Consider the following 24,953-nt stretch of genomic DNA (forward strand, 5'->3'; position numbering starts at 1 on the left):
CGCATCCCTGCTCTCCCCTGTTGTTGCAATCGTGTCTGGAAAATACAAGTTTTAGACTTGCTCTAAGCTACTTCTGGGGTGCTTTTTGGGAAAGTCAAAGAACTCTGAAGGTCAAAGTGAGAATTTTCCTTCCTCTGCTGCTCGGATTCTCCTCTGCAGCAGCATTTCAGAGGTATGCAGCTGCCCAAGAAGCCGAGAGAGGAGGTGATCCAACCCCCAAAGCATCCCATGGTGCTTCTGGTCATCTCACATCTATATCAAATATGATTGCTGTGGTGACAACAGAGCTGGAGGTAAGTTGACTTCAAGTCTGCCTCATTGCCTTCCAACCTAGCCTTTCACGTACTTAGTAAATGCACCTAGCAATTAGCAGCTGCAGTGTACTGGGATCCCATTAAAAAGCTAAGGGCTATACACTTTAGAAAGGCCAAATAACAAAATTTCCGTCCAGAACTCTGCAAAGGATCCCTAAAAAGGTAAATTTCATTCTTTCTCAGTTTGATAAGAGGTGAGGGCTTCTAAGTATCAAACCTAATGTAATATTTATTATAGAAGAATTATTAATCAGGACAAACATCAATATCAAAACGTTCACCTGTCAAAAAACAGGAGGCAATGGAGGAACCCTGGTGAGGTTTGCTCAACAGGAGCTATTTGTAGGTCTACGCTACTCTGCAGGGGAAGGCCTGAATCAGTCTTGATGCTTTCCCTGTTGGTTTCATTGTTTAAATAGAGGCGACAGGGGAGAACTTCAGGGAAGAGTATGTAATTTTCCACCAGAGCTAATAAAATGGATATTTGTGTTTGTATTTGTATTTATATTTATACTTATATTTATTATACAACACATTATATAAAAACTCCTTGGGTTTTGAATATTTATCAAGAAGAAGAAAAATTCTCAATACCACACTTTAAAATTATATTACCGACTTAAGTAAATGAGACTCTATATTGTCCATGGCTTTAAGTAAAAATATTACGTATTTCATATAGGTCCATAAATGTCATATTTTAAAAGCTATAATAATCTGACTATGGAACAGTTGTTTACCGTGCAATTTATGCCTGATAACAGTAACAAGCCTCTGCAGCTCCATTCATTAGAGAATAACAAAGCCCAGAATGCAGCCATTAAGTCTAATAACTACTGTTCTTTTTATCCTTTTATATAGTAGAACAATAGGCAAATTATCTGAGGGAAATTATCTGGTTAGGAGGAGTCTGTTACAATCTAATTCACTATTTAAAAAGTCAACACATAGCAGAAGAGATATACAGCAGTTTCCTGTAACTCAGCCCCAGAAGAAAAGATAGATATGTCAGTCTGGTCTACTGATACGACTCACATCACTGTCAGAACTCAGCCTCTTATAATCTTAATTCTTTCTATGGCATTGCATACATTCGAGGCTTTTATATAAATGGAGACTGAAGCAAAGATGTATTAAGTTATAATACAAAACCTGAGAAAAATCTCTACAAGCTCATCTTTTCTTTCTGAGACAGTGCTCTTTGCACAATATTTGGCAAACTGAAGAGTCTCCTGGTCATTTGGTAAACAGCAAAGCCTTGTGGAAATAAGTGAATCCGAACACCAGTGAACACCACATCTTGCTTCAGGACCAGAGGAGTTCCCTCCCTCTCAGTACTCTATCTCACATGATGACAAGATTGGACACAAAGTAAATTGCCAGGAAGACCTTTGCTTCCCCCTTGCCTGCTCTAAATATTAGAGGATATTGACCTCCAGCCTTGTTTTATTTGAAGGAGTTCTGAATTATTTTCTTGTCGTTATGAATCAGATAGCATCAATCACAGCTCTACAGCATGGCAGTCAGCATTATACTGCTGCAGAGTTAAATTAAATGCAGCTGCAAAGGAAAAAGTCAACAGAGCCTTAGCCAGTATTGACTCATACCTGGCTCCTCCTAGCCGTGTTATGAATTATGCTAATGCATAGTGGTTGTAGATGAGATTAGAGTCCAGCTCTCCTAAACACTTTAAAAACACCAAGGAAAAAAATGCAAATGCTCTTAGTTGCTTTTAGACTAAGGAGGAAAAATGGCCAAGAAGAGAATGGGGAGTAGAGAGATCAAGATTAATAAAATTTCTGAGCCTCTCCTAAAGATTTTGATAATGTTTGATCAGATCCATATTGTTTTATCAAGGGAAGGAGACTGTGTCGGAGACTGCGTCAGAAGCTGATTCTAAACTACAATATCCAGAATCCTACCCCAGGACCAAAAAAACCTTGAAATTAAATTATCCTATCTATTTCCCTTATACAATATGCAAATGAACTCAGAAGAGAAATCTGCTTTGTTTTTCAATAGACATTTCTGCGTCCTTTACCTGATTAGAGGCTGGTGTAATGCTACCAGTGATGCATGCACAGTGACAGATATCACTGACAGGTGGAAATAGTCAAACATGACAGGAACATAGTGGTGCAGACCTCTCCGGGCATGGAAGTGAAGACACATTGTACGGCTGCTGATCATAGGGATCGCTGGAATGTCTCTCAGCCTATACAACAAAGAGGTTTACAAGGATTAGTGAAAGCCTGAGTTATCACAGTCTGTAACACACTATAGGCAGCAGACTAGGACGTGGCTTGAGGTGAATATGTATCACTTCCCAGCTTCATAATGGTTTAGATAACTGATGACCATCTTGTGTTGTACTTATGCCTTGCATAAATATAAATGTAAGTGTAAATATAAATATGAATACTAAAGTAAAAAATAAGTAATAGATGTGTATGAATATATATACATATATATACACCATGTAAAAGAAAAATAAACATGATGCAGTTCCTGTTTCCCCCTAGGATTGTCCTTGATGTCTGCCCATACATTAATTCTGGGGACATCAAGAGCAAAGTGGCAGAAGGAAATACACTTGGCAAACTGCTCAGCTTATTTGAGTGTTCATAGCCAGGACAGCCCACTACTTGTAATTTTCAGTGTAAGTACAATCAACTCAGGCAATCTGTGAGAGTTAGAAACAGTCTCATGTCAGAGACTGCAGAAAATATTCGGAGTATCTTTCCAGATGCCAGGTCTTCTGAGAAGATGGTTTGAAAGTGGCCAAAAAATCAGTGGATGAAGTAAGTGCAGACTAAAAATACAAGCTGGACTGACTTCTTTTTTCTCAGTAAACAAAACTCACAAATTTAATTTAAAATTTTATTATAATTCTTGCAGAATAACTTTCCTAGTGTGCAATCACATGATATGTGAGTTGCCTATAGATCAGACATAAACCTGGAGCATGCCTAACCAAATTGTCCCAATGCATGTGAATGTCACTTCTAAAGACTTTTTTTACATCAATAAAGACCCTTCTAAACCTAATTGTTCCCCAGAGCTAAGAAAGCCTACGATTACATGATTAAGTATGGTGCATGGTTAGTCCCAAAAAGTGTTTTCATGAGACTTGCAGAATATCCTTTTCTAAAAGTTGCTGCTTTTGTTTACAGTAAATTGGATTACACATTCAGATGGTAACAGAAACTAAATGTATATGTTAGAGCACAATTTCATAACTTGAATATTTCTGTTCTTTTTATTTTTGGTTATCATTTAATGGTTGTTTTTTCTATCTTCTAGACCTATCAGCACCATAGATGATGATAGATGGTCCAGTCCCACCTGCCCAAGAGAACAAGTTTTCACTTTTTCTATCTTGAAGATGAAGGAAACACGTTCTTGAAATTTGTTTAGATGCCTGTGGCTATTAATAAAATCACATAGGGACAGTCTTAGCATGAAACACAGGGCAAATGATTTCTTTGCATACCCTCCCACCCTCCATGAAAGCTGCTGAATTTATTGGAAGCCTTTTCTGTGATTCAGTGGGGCTGAATATCTGGGATCATACTTTCTGCTATGCCTCAGGAATGGATGATACTCCAACTTCACCTAAGATTATGGAATCAAATGCAGTTGGAAGAAATCAAATTCAGTGGGAAGACTCTTTCCCTCTTAAATTGAGAGACAGTTTTGGTTCTTAATACAAGAAAAGTACTTAGCATGTGCATACACTCATCTTCAGACAAAAAATACTCCATTGTCTCCTGAGATAAATGCATTCCTGAAACTCAGCCCCTGCTCACAGGGAGGTCAGTGATGATATTTCCTTTGACTTCAACAGTAGCAGAGATAGAGTAACCCTTAATACCTCTGAAAACATCACATTTAAAGGAGAAAAAAATACTCCTTTAACGAGGAGTATAAAATACATTCTTCAAACACAGCAAGCATAAAGTATTCAACTCTGAGGCAAAGGAAAGACTTATCAAAGCTATCCCTTTTTTCCAAAGGACTCCCACTTCATCAAAGTAATTTCCCAATTGAACAAACCCCTACATTACAAATTCAGCTTTGAAACAGCACTTACTGTTGTTCACTATCAGTAAAGTGCAGGTCCAACTTGAGCTGAAAGTCTGCTTCACTCAATGCATCTTCCACCTTCAAAAAGAGAAAAGCAAGATTACCTTTACGCGTTGGCACCTACAGCATTAAGGGTAAAGTTGGATGTGCTTGTCTGATAAGAGCAAAGGAAAAAATATTTAGCAACAGTAGCACCTCACAACATTGGCAGAAAGGAGTGAATGTCACAGTAAACCAAGGTAATTACTGAAGGAATCAGAAGGAACCAGAGGTGTTCTCTGCTCCTAAGTGTCCTTACATGTCAGAAAAATCATTCTAGATAAAAGAAACCAGAGTGTATAGATCACTGCATTTGTTGGAAACTTGCTCTTTGTGTACTGAAAGTCAGTGGAGTATTTCTGAAGCTGCAGTCCCTCATTGAGCGAATATTCATTAGGGTTATCTTGCCAGATGAATAAGAACAAGAACTAGCTTTTCTTTGAGAAACAGCTATCATCCGTCCTGGTTACCTACCTGTAACCAACACAAGGTTCAAAGTTTACAGCTTAAAACAATTAGAAATGGCTGAAATAATTCTGGCAATTTCTGATCTCTCATCGCTAGCCTTTCAGTTTGTTTCTCAGCAAACTGAGGTTTTCCTGCCTCCCGATCACCCTTTCTGGCCCTTGAAAGATTCATGGAGGGAGTTTGTCGCTTATTTTCATCTAGACCATTTTTGTTGCAAAATGCAAAGGCTTTTGTTGTTTTTAAATATCCATTTAATGGAAGTTTAACTGTTCACTTCATTATAGGGTGCTGAACATGTTTATATATGGTAGGATCCATCTTGCCAAAACCACTGAAGATATCATGTGTGGTCCTAAGGTGACTCATTGGTATCTTCATCTAATAGGTCCCACCATCAAGATTACCCTTTCTTTACTGTCAATAAAATAATTTAATTGGATTTTCTGAAACAGTACACAAAGGGAGCTGTCAATTTGTTACCTTCACCTGGAAAGGATTACATTGGACAACACATTTGAGATGAGCACAGTTCAAGCAACCATAATCAATGGAAATAAATAAATTAGAATAGAAGAAGTATTAAGCTACCTAGCACTTTCTACTTCACTCTTTTGAGATGTCCTTTCTTCCACAGCAACGTAGATTTAGTAGATTAAAAAAAAAAAAGTTTTTATTTCTATGAACCTAACTGGAAAAAACCAAAAAATATTACTCTATTTATTACCAAAATAGTCTTTTCCTGGAAGTGAACATATCCTTTATTGTATGCCACTGTAGAACAGGAGATGCACAGGTGCAAAGGCAGAAAATTATAGCTGCTGACTGGGGATAGGATACTATAAATACAATTTCTTTTTATCCAGTCTTTGCCACAAAAAGATGAAGTGAGATATCTAGGTTCTGTCAACAATATCTAGGTTCAAGCAACAAACAGATGCATAAGTTGGACCCATCCAGAGGTACAACTCAGAAAAGGACAACTGATTTCTGTCTCTGCCTATCTCTTTCCATTGACAATAGTTAAACCTGGAGAAATATCTTGGTCTAGGTACACTTGAATCCTAGAGGTCTTAAATTAGGCAATATGAATTATAATTTCTTGAGCTGATCAGCACCTTCTTAACAACAAACAATACAAAAACTGTACTGAAGGCAATGTCATAGGCGTCTAACCTGATCTGACAGGTAGAAATCAAAAAATACATAATATAAACCATGTTGAGGTAGGATTTTCAAGGTGAAACTCCATCTACAGTGTATCTTGCTTTGTTGAAGCAAGAAAGTTGAGCGTCAAAGATTGATTGTACTTTGACAAATTTATCAAAGATGTAAAATCTAAATGTTTTTGAAGTAATAGGGAATTTCTGTTAGTATGACCACAGACACAGAGATGTCAGGAGAAAATTCCAACTTCTGTTTACTGAAAATGTTCTTTCTCTTTTGTGTTTGTCTCAAAACACCTGGAAATATGTCTTTCAGGAAAAAAAAAAAAGAGGATGTGTTCCTTTTCAATGAGTTGTTGTCACTAAAAATCACAGTTGGTGGCAGTTGCAAAGGAAATAATCATTGTTGAAGCCACAGTCTGAATTTAAACTAGGAATTCAGCTCAAGTATAGAGCTTCAGACAAAGCAAACCTCATCCTCCAACAGACAGGATGAAACTTTGGGTCTGTGCCTAATATTGCTGAGCACCTGCAACTGTCACTGAAATCTGAGTCTATGTTTAAAACAAGTTCAATAGCTAGTGACACAGCTCAAAACACCTTGAGGCAATGAAGAGACATCTGAGAGACTTGGAGATATTCATCACTGCAAGGGGTCATGCATTAAGGTGTAAGAATAAACCCGTAACTGTATTGAATTCAGACTGCTCAGAATAGTGCAAAATTCCGCATAAAATCAAATCACTGTTCTCGCTCCAGATAGTACATGTTTGCCTTTGCATATTGGGGGCATAAATATTATGATAAGTGAAAGCTGTATAGTTACTCAATCAAAAATCACTGGACTCTTCATGAGAAAACATCACTAAAAGGCTTGTGCACAGCCTGAGAAACAACAGAATTACTTACAGTAATTACACAATTTACTATACAGCTTTGAAACTGCCTGGACTTCCTTGTGTTTTCCTTTTAACCCATGTTAGAAACACAACTGCATAAGATCCTTAAATGGGAAAAAAGCTGAATGGCCTTCCCATAGTTCATACAGAAGACACAGTGAAAATTCCGTTGTTCCTCAGTCTCATATATAAAATAATATTGATGTTATGTTGTTTTCCATAATTATAATTTACAGACCGTATAAGTTTCTAGAAGTATATACTATCAAAATAGTTTCATTCATTTTTTTCTCCTCCTGAAAAAAAGTTCTAAATTTTCACACAAACTTACATAAGAAATTAGTCTAAAACAAATATCTGGAATATAATTAGTGCTTGACTGGCTAAGCCATGCAGTGTCCTTCCAGAAACTCTGTGAAAGGTCTTCAAGTGTTCTTTGACCTCTCAAATGTGTTAAAGATTAAAATCACAATACATGAAAGAGAAAATTGTGGTGCTGGAGAATGCACAAAGAAAAGCAACAAAGCTGGTAAATGGTCTGGAGAATAACTTTTATGAGGAGTGGCTGAGGGACTTGGGTTGTTTGGTCTGGAGAGAAGGAGGCTGAAGGGAAAACTTATTGCCCTCTACAACTACCTAAAAGGAGGTGGGGGTTGGTCTCTTCTCCCAAGCACCAAGGGATAGGATGAGAGGATGTGGCCTCAAATTGTGCCAGGGGAGGTTTAGATTGGATATTAGGAAATATTACTTCACCAAAAGGGTTATCAAGCATTTGAACAAGCTGCCCAGAGGAGACGTAAAGTCACGATCCCTCGACATAATTAAAAGATTTGCAGATGTGGTGCTGAGGGATGTAGTTATTGATGAATTTGGCAATGTTAGGTTTACAGCTGGTCTCGATGATCTTAAAGGTCTTTTCCAACCAAAATAATTCTATGATGCTGTAAGTCTGCAAATTCAGTATCCGGTTCTCTGTTGTTGGTATGTGCTGACTTTCCCCCTAGTGATCCCACCTGTAGCCTGACAGCTTGTACAAAAAACCCTCCATATTCATTTCTGAGCACATACAGTTTTCCAGAAGGTGCTGTCTAGAGTTCGAGCTGTTTTCTAACCTCTGCCTCTCTTGCCAAAAGACTGTGTTGATAAGAAAATACATTTTATTAAATATTGTCTGGATTCTATACACCAGAAAGTATTTTTATATCAAAAGTAAAAGTATTTCATACAATAAAAAGTATATAAAAAGTAAAGTACTCCAATTCCTGTTGAACTGTCCTGGAATCAAGTGTATCATTTCACTTTTTCTGATTTCTTCTACGTCTTTGGTTTAGCTTTTAAGAGCTGTGATAATATTTACAACTGAAGCTTTCAGTGTTCTTGTGATGCACTTCCATAATATTTAACCATTTAGCAAGAATGTCAGATGGAATGATCTGGATGTCCCATCTCACTTAAATTTTTCTGGAAAGTACAAAATCTAATACACTGTGATATAGCAGCTTGTCTTGCTCTGTCTTTTACCTGCAACTAAATTGTCCCTGAACAGAGTCATCGAGCAAGGAGACAGACAAGTTACCTGTTTTATTGCTTGGTGAAAGAGGCAAAGCTCTTTCTTTAATAAGAATGAAAGCAAAAGCTTATGAAAATAAATTAAAATTCTTTATTCTAAAGGCTGTCTCAGGCCTGCAATATTGTTTCCTATGAATTCAAAGAATGCTGCATTCTAGGATAATATAGAAAAAAGCATCTAATAAACCAGAGTTTTAAACCACTATTTATATGGTGAAAGGCATAATCAGTGCCACTTTTAGATGGATAATTGAGTTTCTTCTATTTAATGCCAGACAAAAATGTTTATTTTCATATTTAATCTAATCTAGAGTTATGCAAAAGAATAGGAAAAAAACACAAAAGGCATTAAAAAAAAGTAGGAAATAATATAATCTGCACAGGCGCACTGGGTTTTGTTATCTGGGTTTTTTTTGTACTGCACCTATCTCAGTAAGAATCTCATCAACAAATCTACAATAGCACCATGAAAAGAAAACTTACTGCTCCCTTGTTATAAAATTTGATAACTCCATCTCCGACAGCAGAAACTACATGGAGCATATGAACACAATACTCCCATTACCCAGTCTAACTTCTTGGTCTATATATCATAATTTCCATTTACAGAAAAAGCAGCAAGCATATCTTTCACCCTCAAACCAAAAATCTCACCCTAGCACAAAGTGGCACAAAAAGGACTCACATCTGTTGCGTCTTAAATAAGTTAAGAAGTTATGAACAGAGATAAAATTTAAAAAAACTTCAGAAATCTCTAGGTGTTTGGCCAACACCACAGTGCAAGGATCACATCCAACACATGAGATTATGTAACAAAGATGAAAAATCGCATCTGAACAATAGTTGTGGATATAGTAGATTTCCTCCAAGCATGGTACCCAGTGAAGTGGCACGCTTTGGTGTCTCCCATATTTATATTGAATTTGTAAAGTTGTGGAGTACAAGACATCACAGCATAGAAAAAGAAGCCTGGGAGCATTAAGCCGAAGTGAATTATGCTAATCTGTTCACCACACAAAAAGTTGTGCAGATCTTTATTTTTTGTGTTTGATTCTTTAGCTGCTCATCTGGGACCAACAGACCTGTCTATCCTCTTGTTCTACATCCATGAAAACCCAAAATAACTTCATCATACCGAAATAACAGAGCTTTCTTTGTGCAAAACCATTCTGTAAGTACAAAATCAGGCAGCTGTCCGTTTCCCAAGGGACCTCCTATGAAAAGTCAAGTGTGATGCACACAACAATTTCAGAATCAGAATGAGTTTTAGCAGTGAGGAATCTTCTGGGATTTTTTTTTTCTTATTTTGTGAGGTGCACAACTTTCCTTAATATTAATGCAAAAATAATCAGAAATCATCTCTGCTCAACACAGTGGAAACTGCTATAATTTGAGAGGAGGGACTTTTAATCAGAGATGTTTCACAAAGGAAGGATAAAATTAATATTCAATTAAGCATGTTGGAACATTTTCTTAACAAATATTGATAATTTTGCTTTTAGTAATTTTTCATGTAAGCACAAACTAACAGTTCTTGGTAGGAGTAAATTGATGACACTATATAAAAAGAAAAAACAAACAAAAACAAACAAACAAATGAAAACTACCAAGAAAAATTGTGAGGGAAATAGAAGCATATGAAATAACCTCACATTAGGTTCTGCAGCTGTTTTAATTTAAAGCTATATATAACCCATGCATATATAAGTTGAAATAGGCCAAAACAGAATTTGTGACTCTCTTCATTCTCAAATGCAAAGTATGAATATACAAGGAAGGACAGATGAGCATCTCTGGCCCCAAGTTCAACACACAGTATTTGATTCATACTGGCTGCATAACTTATGGGACTTATTTTTGATGGCATTCTGATTTTACAAAACCAGCTGATGAAATATGTCTCTCAACATCATTAAGAACAAGTATCAATGTCATATCTGTTGGCAAAGCACGACAAGGACACATTGGGCCAGGCCTGAATGTCATTCTGTTTTTACACTTTCTTCCCTTTTTGTTTAAGAGTCCATTAAAACAGTAGTGGACTGTACTCTGTGATAGCTCCTCCCCTGTAGCTCCTGGGAGCAGGAGTTTTCACTGGAAGACATTATTTTCACACCAGTAAGAGGAAGACAAAGATGCCCTACCAGAGAAGGGGTTTAGACAATGTACTTTCCTTATGTGGGTGCTCATGTTGGCTGAAGGAGTGGATGCAGAATGGGAAGAAGGATCTCAATATGAACTGATTCTAGATGAGATGTGGTGCAAAGAAAAGAGATTTTACATGGACAACATGGGAGGTAAGCTCCAGTAACTCTGCCAGGCATCCCTGCAATCAGGAATACTAAGGAGAATGGTGAGAAGATCTCTGAGTGGTGGACAGGGACTGAGTAGCTTGGTCACAATATTGTCACTGCAAAAAGCAGTCACAGGGACAGAGGAGAAGGAGAAGGTTGCAGTAATGGATAGCATGAGTAGAAGCTGGTCCTAGCAAAATGCGGAAGATTCTTAGTTTTCTCGGGTGAGTTTGATCTACACAGGTATGTAGAATGAGTGATATGCATAAATGACAAATTATCATAGTATCATAGAATAGCGTGGGTGGAAGGAACATTTTATGGTAATCTAGGCAAGCCCCCTGCAGTAAGCAGGAATATCTTTAGCTTGATAAGATTGCTCAAAGCCCTATCCAACCTGACCTTGCGTACCGTGGTTGATAAACTTGAGTTTCTGATATACTGATTTATCTGGAATATGTCAACAACCTATTCCACAGGAAAGCCAGTGTGTAGACTACACAAAATGGGCATAGTGCAGAGGGTCTATCTGATCTAATGCAGTCATTTATAGTGTCAGCATTTACCAATAAAGAAATCACCCCAAGCACCCTTGTCAGCATAGGTAGGGATGGGACCGTCAGCCTCCTTCTAACACAAATGGTGGTACTTGGTCAGATGAATTATGACTTTACCTCCACCAGCTGCATTGATGAGAACAGTAACAGCACAGAGACCCCATGACAGCCTCTCAAACAGAGATATCTGTGCGCTGGGCAGCTAAAGTTATGTAAGAGGAATCCCAGCCCTCCTGCTTTTTTTGATGCATCCCATAACCACTCACCCTTTCACCATCCAGAAGCAGGTGCACTCTGAAGTTCATTGATTCATTAAGAACGATCTCTTCGTTTCTGTATAAAATCTGAAATATTCTGCTGTAAACGCTGTTTTCATGAACGCAGGCTGAGCAAAGGCTGGAATCACCTGCACAAAACACAGACAGACTCCTGATGTGATTTCTACATAAGATTGTTTTGTGGTTTGTTATTTTTCTCCTGTGTTCTCACTTCAGGATTACCAAGGCCAGTTGTACCAGTACTTGTAATTAAACACTTGCATTCACAATAATTAATGGTAATGGAGCAGACTGTTATTGTGAGTTGCAGATTCCCAAACATGGTATTTAAAGAAAATAAATGAAACTGTAGGCAGGTTGGATTTCAAAATGACAATAGCTGACCCTATGACAGCACTTATCCTATTAACTTCATTTCCAATGAAAGCTAAAGCAACAAATAGCTTCTAGGCAGGCTTGCTACCCAGCACCATGAGGACTATGGGTGTTAACCTGTGAAATTTATCTTTTATCCACAAGGGGCATCTTTCACAAGAGGGAGTTTTCTTGTCAACTCTGGTGCTCCCAGAAGTTACTGCCTGGGAGAGGGAACAGTAGCCAACAGCAAATATAGAATGCAGAGCCTGGGAGTACAGAGGAGTCTTCAATTAAAATACAGAACAAGAAATAATTAGCCATTTTTTTTAAGACCCTGAAAGTCCTCTGTAATCCTTCAGGCCCTTGACCCACATGAGAACTACCAATTTGGTCCATGCTATTGGGATTCAGCTGAGGAATTCAAGAACCAAAACCCTAAGATTCTCCACACTGAATTCAGGCAGTCAATAACTTCTTCTGTGTACTGATGTATCACGTTTTCATAAACGATCTTCACAAAAACTCAGATGGGATTTGTCCTTCCCAGCTTTTAGGTGCCTCCAGTGCTCCAGCATGTAATTTGGTTTGGTTACAATGGAGCCTGAGGAATTTAAGACATAATTCACCTGACCCAAAAGAAAAAAAAAAAAACATGCTTTAGACTGAGACAAATTTTTGCTTGGGGTCCACTGCTCATTGAGTAATTCTTCTTTTACTAACAGAAAAATAAAGTGTAACATGCTTAGGTGTACAAGCCCACATTGAAGACAACAGCATCTACTATAGGGAATTCCTTCCAGAGGAGGCTGAGATGCCTGTGTGAATATTTAATGAACAACTGGGAACCAGAGTTAGGTACTTAGGTACTTTCAAGTTGTGTCTGGGCTGAAAATCAGTATGCCCTGCTAATTCCAATTCCATAACCCCTGAGCAAAAACTTCTTCCAAAATTTAGTCAGGGCAAATTTTGTCATTTTCCAGCATTCAGTGCTGTAGAAGCTTTTGAAAGATAGTCCTTTAGGAAATGGTATTTTGGAATGGCCCTGATGAGATGGGCTTAAAAAAAGTGCACCAGTATCAGTCTTTCAAAGAGAGACAGATCTGTAATCATCATCAGGAAGCATGCACACAGATGTTTTTTACAGAGAAAGTTTTTCAGAAGGTACTTCTGGGAATTTGGGCCTTTGAAGAATCATTTTGAGTCCATGAGTTATGGTAAGATAAAAGCCCAGGTCAGAAAGTCTTAGGGACTACTGGTTTGTCAAGAGTTTCAAATCAGGACAGGTCTGCAGGTCTGTTCTTCTGTGCTAAAACCACTGCTTTGCCTTTGAGTACAAAAATCATACAAAATTCACAATCAGAAGTCAGTGAGTAAAGATTGACAGAGGGCTAAAGATTGACAGAAGCCTAAAGATTTTCCAAGTTCAGTTAGGGGGGAAAAAAGAAGAGAAAGAACTTATAAAAAAAATTACTAAAAGTTCTAGTAGACAAGTGAATAGAGTTTTGTCATTATAATTATTAGGTTTTGTGGCAGTGATCTGCAGGAACTGGAATAGCACAGACAGAGAAGTACCTTCAGAAAAAAAAGAAAATCATGTAGGAAGAAGAGTGCAGAAGGAAGAGCGGATTAAACACCAATAAGACAAGTAAGACTTGAGCTAATTAATTAGCAGGACTACAGTGCTGTCATCCAGAGTACATTCAAACAATTTTCCTATTACTGACTTTTATCAAACACACTCAGGAACAGTCTAAATGTTTTTCCCTGTTATTGTTTTCCCATCACGTCTCGTGCAATAGCTATGCATAAGTCCAGGCAGCCCTGATAAGTACACACTTAATTCCTGCTGCTACAACATTTTGGCTAGAATGTTTCAGCCTGATTAGCTCTTCAAAAGCATGCAGCCGTATTTATTTTAATTTAAACCTCATCTTATTAGAGACACTGCTAAAATCATATTAGAGGTATAATGCATTCTTATTCCTAGCTGGCAGACAAAGGAAGTTTTATGTTATTTGATTTGGATATTGATGGAGTGGTACTCTTCTAGGATGGAAAGTTTAATGTCATTTTCTTTTCAGACATACTCCTGTGTGGAACACTCCTAGTGCGTAATTGCTTTAGGAGCTAGATTTGCAAGGTGGCATAAAAAGTCAAAGGAAAAGTTAAAGCGAAAGACATGCTATAATACTAAAGGCTGTCTCAAATCAGTGTGAGTGAATGTGATTCTACAGCACCAAAAATTCCTCATTTTTAAGTGGAAAAATTTACCTTTCTAGAAATCTGGCAGAGAACTACAGGAGATGAGCGCCTGATCATTTCCTAAACATATTCCATCCCTGCCTATTTCAGTGGCCACAGCCTGCTTCTTTCTCTCTTAAAATACGACATAAGGCTGTGGCAGGATTTTTCTCAGAGGAATGCTCAGCAGCACGAAGATAACTTAGCAATGCCCACAACAATGCAGGCACCCTGACTCTCAAAGCAACGGGGAATAACAACAACTCCATAGATATTACCTTTCAGGCAGCAGCATTAACTGATGCATTCTCTGCTTTAAGGTACAGACAGAAACCAGGCTGTAAGACTGTATTTGAACTTCTCTCACTAACAAGAAATGCTGCCTGCACCAGACTTACTTGTCCTTAGCCAACTCCATGAAAACATAATTGTCCTGGTAACTTTTACAAGGCTTGCTTTGTTCCTGACATACCTTCTGACACTCTAAACTCAAGGACTTGTTTGCTCACATGTATAGTGGCAGTAAGGCTGGCACTTGCCACAGCTGACATTGTTCAAAGAGGGTTGCTGGCAGAAGACATAGCAAATGTAGCCCTGTGCTCACACAAGCACCTCTGTCTTTTGCCACAAAGCACAGGATGGGGTGAGAGAGGTTGAAACTATTGGCTTTCACAAATCAGTTATTTTTTTAGCATAAATGCAAATATGTAAACAGCTCTGAGCTGTGCCTACATTCCTCAGCAGTCACATGCAGCCCAAGAAAGACAAACATAGTATGTGGAAACTGCTGGAAGCTCTCACTCCCTGGTGAGAGCTGGAACTAAGACTGCATTGACCTGCATTTAGCCCTTTATTCCACAGTTTCAAAGGCTTGAGCTTTAGTGAACTCAATAAAGAAAGTCTGAAGTGAGCTTTTGATTAGTAAATTTCCTTGTTAGGAAATTTATTCGTTACACTTGCAATGTCCCTTAAGACAGAAGGAATCCTATTTCCCTGTCTCCTTTCCCTACACAGCTCTTCCATTTACTGCTTATCTTCTTTGGGTTGAATTTGACTTCAAATTATTTGGAAAGTGAAAATGCTGTCAGGGCTGTAAGACCTATTACAAGCACGAATAAGACAGTTGTGCAGTTCATGTAAGTGACAGTTATGCAGCCATTCATTTAAGATAATGAGAAAAAGCCTGTTGTTGCTTCTCTTTCTTTCTATTCTTTCCACAGGAAATATACTGCATTCCACCACCACCTCTATCAACCCCTTTACAAACTATTGAGTGACAGCATTTTAAGAAAAGAAGAGGGGAAAAGCTCTTGGCAGTTGTGTATGCCATCATACACATACAGAGCAAACCAACAACAAACTCACCTTGGCAGAATCAACTGAAAATGAAACGTACATATCTCAACCTCTGATTTCTGTCAAGGAGAGATTTTGAAATAGAAATGTCTTGATGATGAATGATTTCTTCAGAGCCACCAAAGTCGTATCAACTCTTGCTGTTTGCAAAGCAGTAGGATTGGCTAGGTTTTATATGCTCTGCAATCTGTTTGGTGTGTAAGTGATTAGCAGGCTCCAATCTTAACAGCTAGATCCTTTCCAGAATTACATTTTTGGTTCACTTCTTAAAGAAAACTGGGATAAATGTTAACCAACAAACCTTTTCAAGGATGGCAGGCATCCCAGTCTGAGACCTAGATTTGTCCAAGAATATTGGTATAATCTGACCTTTGAGAAATGTTGGAGTTCTGTTTGCATTTATTTTTTCAGGACTTTAGAACATGTATATGCTTTATTGTACGATCCCTAACTCAGAGCTCTTGCATTAGGTAATGCCTCTATGACAGGAGGATACCTTCAAAGCTGTGAGTGCAAATCAATATGTTTTAGAGTTTCTGAATTAAATACAGCAGCCAGAAAGGAAGGGGTTCTCAGTTGTAGCACAGAGTCTCTGTAATATAGAGACCATGTGCAGTAAGCATGATCACCATTACATCAGTTTGAGTATCTTTTTAACTCTGCTTCCAACAGGTGCCAGAAGCGTGAAGAAAGCCTTGGAATTAGGTCCTTGGTTTATTTTGAAATTGACTACCTCATTAAGAACAACTTTCAATGATGTTAGGCTTTGGTACACAAGAAGAAGTGCAAGACCTAAATGAAATGTAAAAGTTTGTGTTCTTCAGAGGAAGCACACTAAAACCTCCTTCCAAGAGAATTTTCTTCTATACAATTTTCTGTTAAACTTGTACAACTTGACTACAACTTCACTGAGAAATACAGGGGAAAATATCATACTTAAACCTCTCTATTACCTCTGCTTTATAATTCAGCTTCTGTGTTTGACAAAGAGTAGAGATAGGATATACCCTGACTCTGTACTCCATTCAGAGGCCCAAAGTAGTAAGAATAGTTACTATTTTTTCATAATAAGGAAGGAGTAAATGTAACTACTCAGACCTGACACTCTGCTGCTGGAGGCATTTCATTGCTTTCTATCCCCTATGCAAAGCAAAGAATAAAAACGTCTCATTCTTTTTTTATTCTAAATATAAAATTACAACTATAAGGAATATGGCCTTTTAGAAAGATAACTTGAGGTCTACATCCTGCTTTCTCCATAATTATTTCTCTATGGTTTATTGAGCATTGTGTGAGAGGCCTAAAATGAACAGGGAGTGATTACCCAGTCAGGAAAAAAAATCCATACGAAAAACTGACCTAACTTCAGATCTAGCCTCTTTAATGTCTTTATGATTACAGCACTGGAAACAAGATAATTACTCAATTGCTGGCAACTTCTTGAATCTCTCTGCTGAGAAAAGCAGTATTATTATGCTGCTGCTTAGATAAATGGAAAAGCAGGGTTCTGCAAAGTTTCGCTTTAATGAAAGAGTTGCTCTTCAATAAAGCAAGGAATCAAGATGCTACAGCAGTAAACAGAACTTTATGGTAAATCTTCCTGAATAACAGTGCACACTTAAACATTTGTATTTCAGCTTATTTCAGAGCAACAAGAAGCGTATTATTGTCTCTATACCTGGGTTCTCACACAAGAAAATCTCAGAGACATATGAAACCCTTAAACATAGATGGGTTCATTCTCCCAGGTCACTCGTGCACAGACAGATGAAGGGCATTGCAATGCTCTCACTTGAGGAAGAGCTGTGAGCATTTTGAAATCTTCCTTCCCACGAACATTATGTTACTACCCATGCAGACGTGTTTTGTCAGCAGTGCATGTGATCTTTCCTAATCTGCTTCAGCAGAAAGTCAATTGTTGGTAAATCACACCAGAAATCAGTTTAAACTGAGCTCGATGTCCTTGTCCTGAAGTAAATTGGAAGCTATCACATAGTTTATTAACAAAGGTGAACAGGGAAGGCGATAATAAATGGATATAGATACTATCACCTTTAAAACCTCAGTCCGGACTAGTTGCAGCCCACCTATGTGTAACCTGTGTGGCCTCTACAGCACACATCGTCCTGGTTGGCAGTGTCAAAAACACATAAAATCTATCTAGTGGATGACTACATCCCTCAGCCATGAAGACACATACTTTGGGCTGTACTTTCTCTTGGCCATCAGCACCTGAAATTCCCACTAGCTACAAAAGGAGAGCTGTTTTTTGATAAGAGTCCCTACAAATTAGGTATGAATATTCTAATGTCTAAGTTTCCCTGTCATCTAATGTCTTATACTGTGGTCAAAATTCTTAAATGCTTGCAGGCCATACTGATTTTTAGAGAAAAATTAAACATATGGATATTCTTTGAATGAACAGTATGCCATCTTGCTGGAACCTAAGCACCGTACTGCAAAACATAACCAAAGGAGACCAGAAAATCTTGTGCAAATAGCCCTATTTATCTAACTTGCTTTTTTCCCTTTACCATCTGTTTGAGCCATATGCCTTCTTAAATAAGAGCTAATTATAGGTCTCTACCACAACTAATCCAATAGTGGCAACTGTTGCAAACTTTAGAAGGAAATTTCATTTCTTCTTTATAAAAATTCCCCCCAAATGAGACACTGAGATAGTTGCCTTTCTCTGATTTTCTGGGCTTAGGTACACAGTAGTTACAGCTGATGCACAGGTCTGTGTTAACATATGGGAGAAATTCATAACAAGCTGGAGAAATAATAAGAACCAAAATACAGTATCCGCCAAATACATTTGGAGGGATGACTTTGGGACAGAAAGTGACTGTGTCAAATAAATATCCATTGACATGTACTCTGGCAGAGCTCTAAGTGTTTTGATTTTTTCTTTTCTGCCCCTGTGCTATTGTACTGAATGAAAGAGAGAAAAGAAACAACACTGTCACAAAATTATCTGGCTTTTAGCACTGAAGAACCAGACCAAAGGAGGATCCAACACCAGAATTAAATTTTAGTAGAGCGATTACAGCCCATTTAGAGAACAATGAATTTCTTAATGAACTCAAAAAAGACAAGATTTCACTTTCATGTCCAATGGGCATTTGTATAAATTCACTTTTGTATAAATGTCAATTTACACCATTCAAGCAAATGTTTTATAGCTGTATCCAAAGTCAATGTCACTCTGTATTGCTGTGTATTGTGAAAGGACTGAAGGATAAAAATTAATCCAGTCCTAAATATGGCAAATGAAGGGTTGAAGTGCCTTTCAAAACCCCACACTCTAAATAGCTCTTATAGCATCACAAGACTGTGGCAATTTCAGGCTGTGAAGATGACCGTAGAGGAAGTTTAGAACTGTTCTGGCAGAAATCATATTTGAGAAGTCAAGGCAGTCCAATGATGTTCTGTGTGACTGGAAAAGGGAAACATAACTCCCATTTTTAAAAATGGAAAAAAAGGAAGACCTGGGAAACTATAGGTCAGTCAGTCTTACCTCTGTGTCAAGCAAGATCATGGAGCAGATCATCCTGGAAACTCTGCTAAGACACATGGAAAATAAAGAGGTGACACACGACAGCCAACATGGCTTCACTAAGGGCAAATTGTGCCTGACTCATATGGTGGCCTTCTACAAGAGAGCTACAGCTTTGGTGGGTAAGGGAAAAGCAACCAACATCATTTACTTGGACTTGTGCAAAGAACTGGACACTGTCTCACATGATATTCCTGTCTCTAAATTAAAGACATGGATTTGATGAACGCACCCCCTGGTGGATAAGGAACTGGCTGGATGGTCACACCAAAGGGTTGTGGTCAATGGCTCAACATCCAAGTGGAGGCTGGTGATGGGTGGTGTTCCTCAGGGGGTCTGTATTGGGACCAGTGTAGTTTAACATCTTTGTTGGAGATCTGGACAGTGGGATTGAGAGCACCCTCAGCAAGTTTGTCGATGTACATAGAATAAAGATAATGATTCCAGAATTTCATTTCAGCTAGTCTTTTCTTCTGGATACCAACAGGCAGATTTCCTTCCACTTTTCTCATCACTGCTCACGTGATGTTTTGACAACTGGAACACCACATGTACTGAAAGACCCATGTATGTAAGAGTTGAAATACATACAAAATGTGAATATATGCATTTTACAGAATCTTCAAGCATTAATATAACATTAGGGTCCACCTGTTGGTGTTGCATAGCATATCCAGCATCATCTCATCCACACAACAGCAACTGAATCAAAAAAGTCCAAGCTAAAATCACACACTTAAAATTAAACTGAATATTAAAGATTTCCCCAATGGTGTTATAAGACTTTCAAGTCCTCTGATCAGTGATATGGATTGGGAACTAAATGTTCTCCTAATGTACTATTGTTGTGACTACAGTGTTCAAGAAGGTTGTGGATGGAGGTTGTACAGTAACTAAACTTTTATCTTCAGTGTTATGACCAGTTGCACTTTACTCAGAGGGTAAATTACTGCAAATTCAATATGTAAAACATTTTGTGACAGTCTAATAAATAAATGTGATAGTAAATCTAATTTATCAAATGGAAGAAGCAGTTCCTAAAATCTCACTGTGATATAAAAACCTTGAGGATTCAGAGTGACAGACCTCAGATTCTCACTGGAAGAAGCCACCATTGCTGGTCAGTGTTTCTAAAAAATATAGGCTAGTTACCAAGGTAATCAAATACAGGTTTCTGAAACCCATTCTGAATCACAAAAGCAAACACACAGAAAAGGCTTCAAGGTCTTACAGGGTTTTCTTCTTCTTCGTGTACAATACCAGTCAGGAGGCCTTTCATATCCTTTCTATGACTAATCTGTAGAGTTAAGTTAGATAAAAGAGATCTATTCTTCAGCTGCAGCCTAGAATCTTTCATTGTACAGGCTGCATGTTTGATTTCTAGTGTGATATTCAAGGTGAGTTTATCACATCCACACTTGCAAAGTCATCCCTTCCTATTATATTCTTCCTCTACATTCAAATGGACCTCATCAGATCGCTTGCTCATTCAAGAAAGACCTGTTCCTAGTGGCCAGGTGTTCTTCAATTCTGGCCATAAGATTTGGTATTTGTATGCAGTAGAGAAAGGGTAGAAACACATATGCTTCCTTACCAGCCCATAAAAGGTATGGAAGAACACGCTGAGTTACCAGGGCAAGATAATGAGCTATAAATCAGATGTTCCTCTTCTGACCCCAATCCTTTCCAAAAATTATTAAACAACCTTTGTTTTGGAGATATTTTGCATATATAGAACTGGTTTCTCAAGACGAAGATATACAAAACAGTCCCCAATAAGGCAGTCAACATGATGGAGGCTGGCAGAATTAGACTAAAGTATGTCAAGGCCTCATATTCTCAACACAAGTGTCATCACAACTGCTGAAGCAGACAGGTGGCATTTTAAAACTCAAGCAAAACTGTAAAAAGATAGTTTTCATTGCTTATTAAAGATGATAAAGGAATAAAAAATTCATCTAAATATTATACACACATGGACACACAAAAATACTTGCAACTTTATTTGCTGAGAAAGAGTTTCTGTTAAAAACAGTGTCATTATAAAGTAGCTACCAAATAAGTCAAATATATTACTTATCTGTAACATGAACTGCTTCCATATAAGCCACAGGCTTAACTGAAACTCAAAATGTTCTTCTGTTTTTTTGTATCCTGTAAATGCTCCTTTGAGCAGGTATTTCAAAACTTCCCATCCAGCTAAGATGTGAGATTGTTCCTTTCCTGGCTGAGCCAGCACTTGTCTGATTAGTGATTTAATGCTTGAACTGTCTATGCAGCTCAGCAAAAAAAAAAAAAAACTCAATAGAATTATTTTTTCTTATTCATTTGCTTCTCTAATTAGATTCCACCAACCTCTGCCACTGCATCGATAATTTTTTTTTTTTTTTGCTTTTTAATTATGCAGATTATCTCAATTGAAATCCTGTAGCTTCATCTGGATCACACATGCACATAAATCAGCAAGTGACCAATCATACTTTGTCAATGCATGTCAAGCACAAACCATTTGGCTTTCTCTCTGGGATTTCATTAAAGTGCATTAATGTTCTCTCTGTGATGTGCCAAGAGTATCATTAGCCGTTCTCTTTCTTTGGGCTATTTTCTGGTAAGGCAATTCATTGCCTTTAGTCTGAGTTAAGGGTCATTCAAGAAAACAATGTGTTATCCGCTTCCGAACAGCCTGTCTTTTTATTTGGCATAAACATTGCATACATATCATGGTCCTGCAGTAAGTTCTGAACTGGACTAAACAATATAAGGCAAAGAATCTTGAATCTAATCCTACCTACCTTTCTCAGTAAAACGCACCTACGACTTTGAAACTGAAGTGGGCCAAATCCTATTGATCAAAAAAAATCTCATATAAACTGTCCTATAATCAAAATATAAAATGTCTTTACTTCTCCAAGACAAAAAAACTCTCATTACTTGCACAAAGTTATGGTAAATTTCACAAGGTAACCCTGAAAATCAATGACAAACCTGGAGATGAACTCAAATCTAATGTGAAGAAAATCTTGTATCCATAACCAAACACACTGTCATTGTGTTAGACACCATGTTGTGCAGGTATGTGGCTACAAAACAGAATTCATACACCACCTGAGAGATGTAGATTCCTGTGCTATCACTGTCTTCTTGAGAGATATTAGGAAAACAATAAGGCATCTCTGTGCCTCAGTTCCCACACATTAATTTCTCCTGCACTTTGTCTCACATTTAATCAGTCTGAGGCTGCCATTTTGATCTCTGAGTTCAATCACAATATTTACCACACTGTTTTCAGCTATTATATCTAACTCAGCTAAGAAATACCGCTGAACCTGGGATGCAAGTCTTTAACAGCTTCTACAATAGATACATGGTGCAGATATTTCCCTAGATACTTTTTTGTCTAGTGATAATTATGTTCACATTCTTTTCTAAAGATTTAATAAAATCTTGACTCTTTACCTTCATCTTCTGGATCTTCTTATCCATCAACATTACTACTAATTTTGGAAGTAATGAACCCAAGTGCAGTCCATGGAGATAAATACAAATCCCTGATGCAAACTGACAATATTCAGGACACGATTTGCAAGATTTGAAGTCCATGGTGTTGTTTCCTGGAGGTATTGTAACTTCTTAAAAAGTTCACAGAAGACAAGAGATCAGGCCTGTATTGCAGCAATTTGCAGCTCCCTTTCTAGATTTGAAACACTTTCCCAAAGAATCACAGAATCACAGAATCACAGAACAACCAGGTTGGAAGAGACCCACCGGATCATCGAGTCCAACCGTTCCCATCAAACACTAAACCATATCCCTCAGCACCTCGTCCACCCATGCCTTAAACACCTCCAGGGAAAGTGACTCAACCACCTCCCTGGGCAGCCTGTTCCAGTGCCCAATGACCCTTTCTGTAAAGAATTTTTTCCTAACGTCTAGCCTAAACCTCCCCTGGCGGAGCTTGAGGCCATTCCCTCTTGTCCTGTCCCCTGTCACTTGGGAGAAGAGGCCATCACCCTCCTCTCTACAACGTCCTTTCAGGTAGTTGTAGAGAGCAATGAGGTCTCCCCTCAGCCTCCTCTTCTCCAGGATAAACAACCCCAGCTCTCTCAGCCGCTCCTCATAAGGCCTGTTCTCCAGCCCCTTCACCAGCTTTGTTGCTCTTCTCTGGACTCTCTCCAGAGCCTCAACATCCTTCTTGTGGTGAGGGGCCCAGAACTGAACACAGGATTCGAGGATCGGTCTCACCAGTGCCGAGTACAGAGGGAGGATAACCTCCCTGGACCTGCTGGTCATGCCGTTTCTGATACAAGCCAAGATGCCATTGGCCTTCTTGGCCACCTGGGCACACTGCTGGCTCATATTCAGTCGGCTGTCAACCAACACCCCCAGGTCCCTCTCCTCCAGGCAGCTTTCTAGACAGACTTCTCCTAGTCTGTAGCACTGCATAGGGTTGTTGTGCCCTAAGTGCAGGACCCGGCATTTGGCCTTGTTAAACCTCAAATAATAATACGAAATAATGAAATGAAAGTTACCTACATGAATAATGAAAGTTACCTATAAAGTGGGGCAAGAAGACTTAATGCTAGTAGAGACAAACTCCTTTCGCCTTTCAAATGGTTTTACAAATGCTATAAACTAAGAAGATGTTGTTTTCCATTACCCAAGGAATAGTGACTTAAACTAAGGCTTTTCTACAGTTATTAAGAAGGAAAAGAAAATTACAGTGTATTTTGAATAAGGCTTTTCAACATGTCCATGTCCTTGTGCAGATGGCTGTCCTTGAAAATGAGAGCTATGGGAAATCATATGAAAGCTTATGGATATGAATCATGGGGAAAAGACTAAGAGTTAGTTTGTTCTTATTTAAAATTAATAGAGGGAATTTAAAGACGTGATGGGAACTTTTCATGCAGGCAAATGGAATGAAATACTGTAAGGATGTTGGAAAGCATCCAAAATAAGCTTGGCAAGAACCATTAGCAGAAATGGTAGAAAACCTTTATAAATTATAAGAATAATTAAAAAAAAAGAAGAAAGGAAGGAAGATTATAGGATTATAGATTTTCTCAGGATTAATTCATTACTCTATAAGAAACATCTCACTACATGAGCTGTTCAAACTTCCCTCGTTTCTCAGGAAATATGTGGAATACTGTACTGGAAATCTAGTTGCTTTCTTAGTGTTCCAGAAGCAGATAAATTTCTTGAGGGATTCATACACAGCCCATCAGTTCACTTTACTTTTTACATCCTTATTGAGAATTCTGGATATTATGCATCTTTGTGCACTGTTACTGAACTCAACATTGTTTGGTGTCAGGGAGTTTCACAGGCTTATTGTCTTACAAACAAATTTCTGTGATAATGCTTAAGTTTGTGATATTTCAGCATCCTGGGTACTCGTTTTTTCCCTTTCTATCTGGAAGTTTGAATTCAGACATCAGAATTTATTTTGTTTATAGGAGAGGGACAGGTAACAAGTCAGGAGTTGAAGGAAATCTGCAACTAGAGACTCTCAGTGGGGTTCCCCAGGGCTCAGTGCTGGGTCCAGCCCTGTTCAATGTCTTTATCAATGACCTGGATGAAGGCATCGAGTGCACCCTTATCAAGTTTGCGGACGACACTAAGCTGGGTGGAAGTGTCGATCTGCTGGAAGGTAGGGAGGCTCTGCAAAGGGATCTGAACAGGCTGGACCGCTGGGCAGAGTCCAATGGCATGAGGTTTAACAAGGCCAAATACCGGGTCCTTCACTTGGGGCACAACAACCCTATGCAGT

The 24,953-nt window shown here is 38.3% G+C and overlaps 1 protein-coding gene across 4 annotated transcripts in view; it reads right to left on the bottom strand.

Annotated features, from left to right (window-relative positions):
* The window catches only part of FAM135B (family with sequence similarity 135 member B), a 252,370-nt gene that overhangs the window by 61,405 nt on the left and 166,012 nt on the right, over positions 1 to 24,953 (bottom strand). For 3 of the 4 annotated variants that reach the window (XM_069854704.1, XM_069854703.1, XM_069854702.1), the window contains exons 4-6: positions 11,656 to 11,795; positions 4,408 to 4,478; positions 2,356 to 2,529 (exon numbers count right to left, since the gene is read on the bottom strand). In XM_069854704.1, coding sequence (XP_069710805.1) covers positions 2,356 to 2,529; positions 4,408 to 4,478; positions 11,656 to 11,795 — 385 coding nt within the window. Of the gene's footprint in view, positions 1 to 2,355; positions 2,530 to 4,407; positions 4,479 to 4,698; positions 4,767 to 11,655; positions 11,796 to 24,953 lie in introns of those variants that run through there. The other variant, XM_069854705.1, reaches the window with a different exon arrangement.

The sequence above is a fragment of the Phaenicophaeus curvirostris genome, chromosome 3 (assembly GCF_032191515.1).
Source record: "Phaenicophaeus curvirostris isolate KB17595 chromosome 3, BPBGC_Pcur_1.0, whole genome shotgun sequence".
Lineage (NCBI taxonomy): Eukaryota > Metazoa > Chordata > Aves > Cuculiformes > Cuculidae > Phaenicophaeus > Phaenicophaeus curvirostris.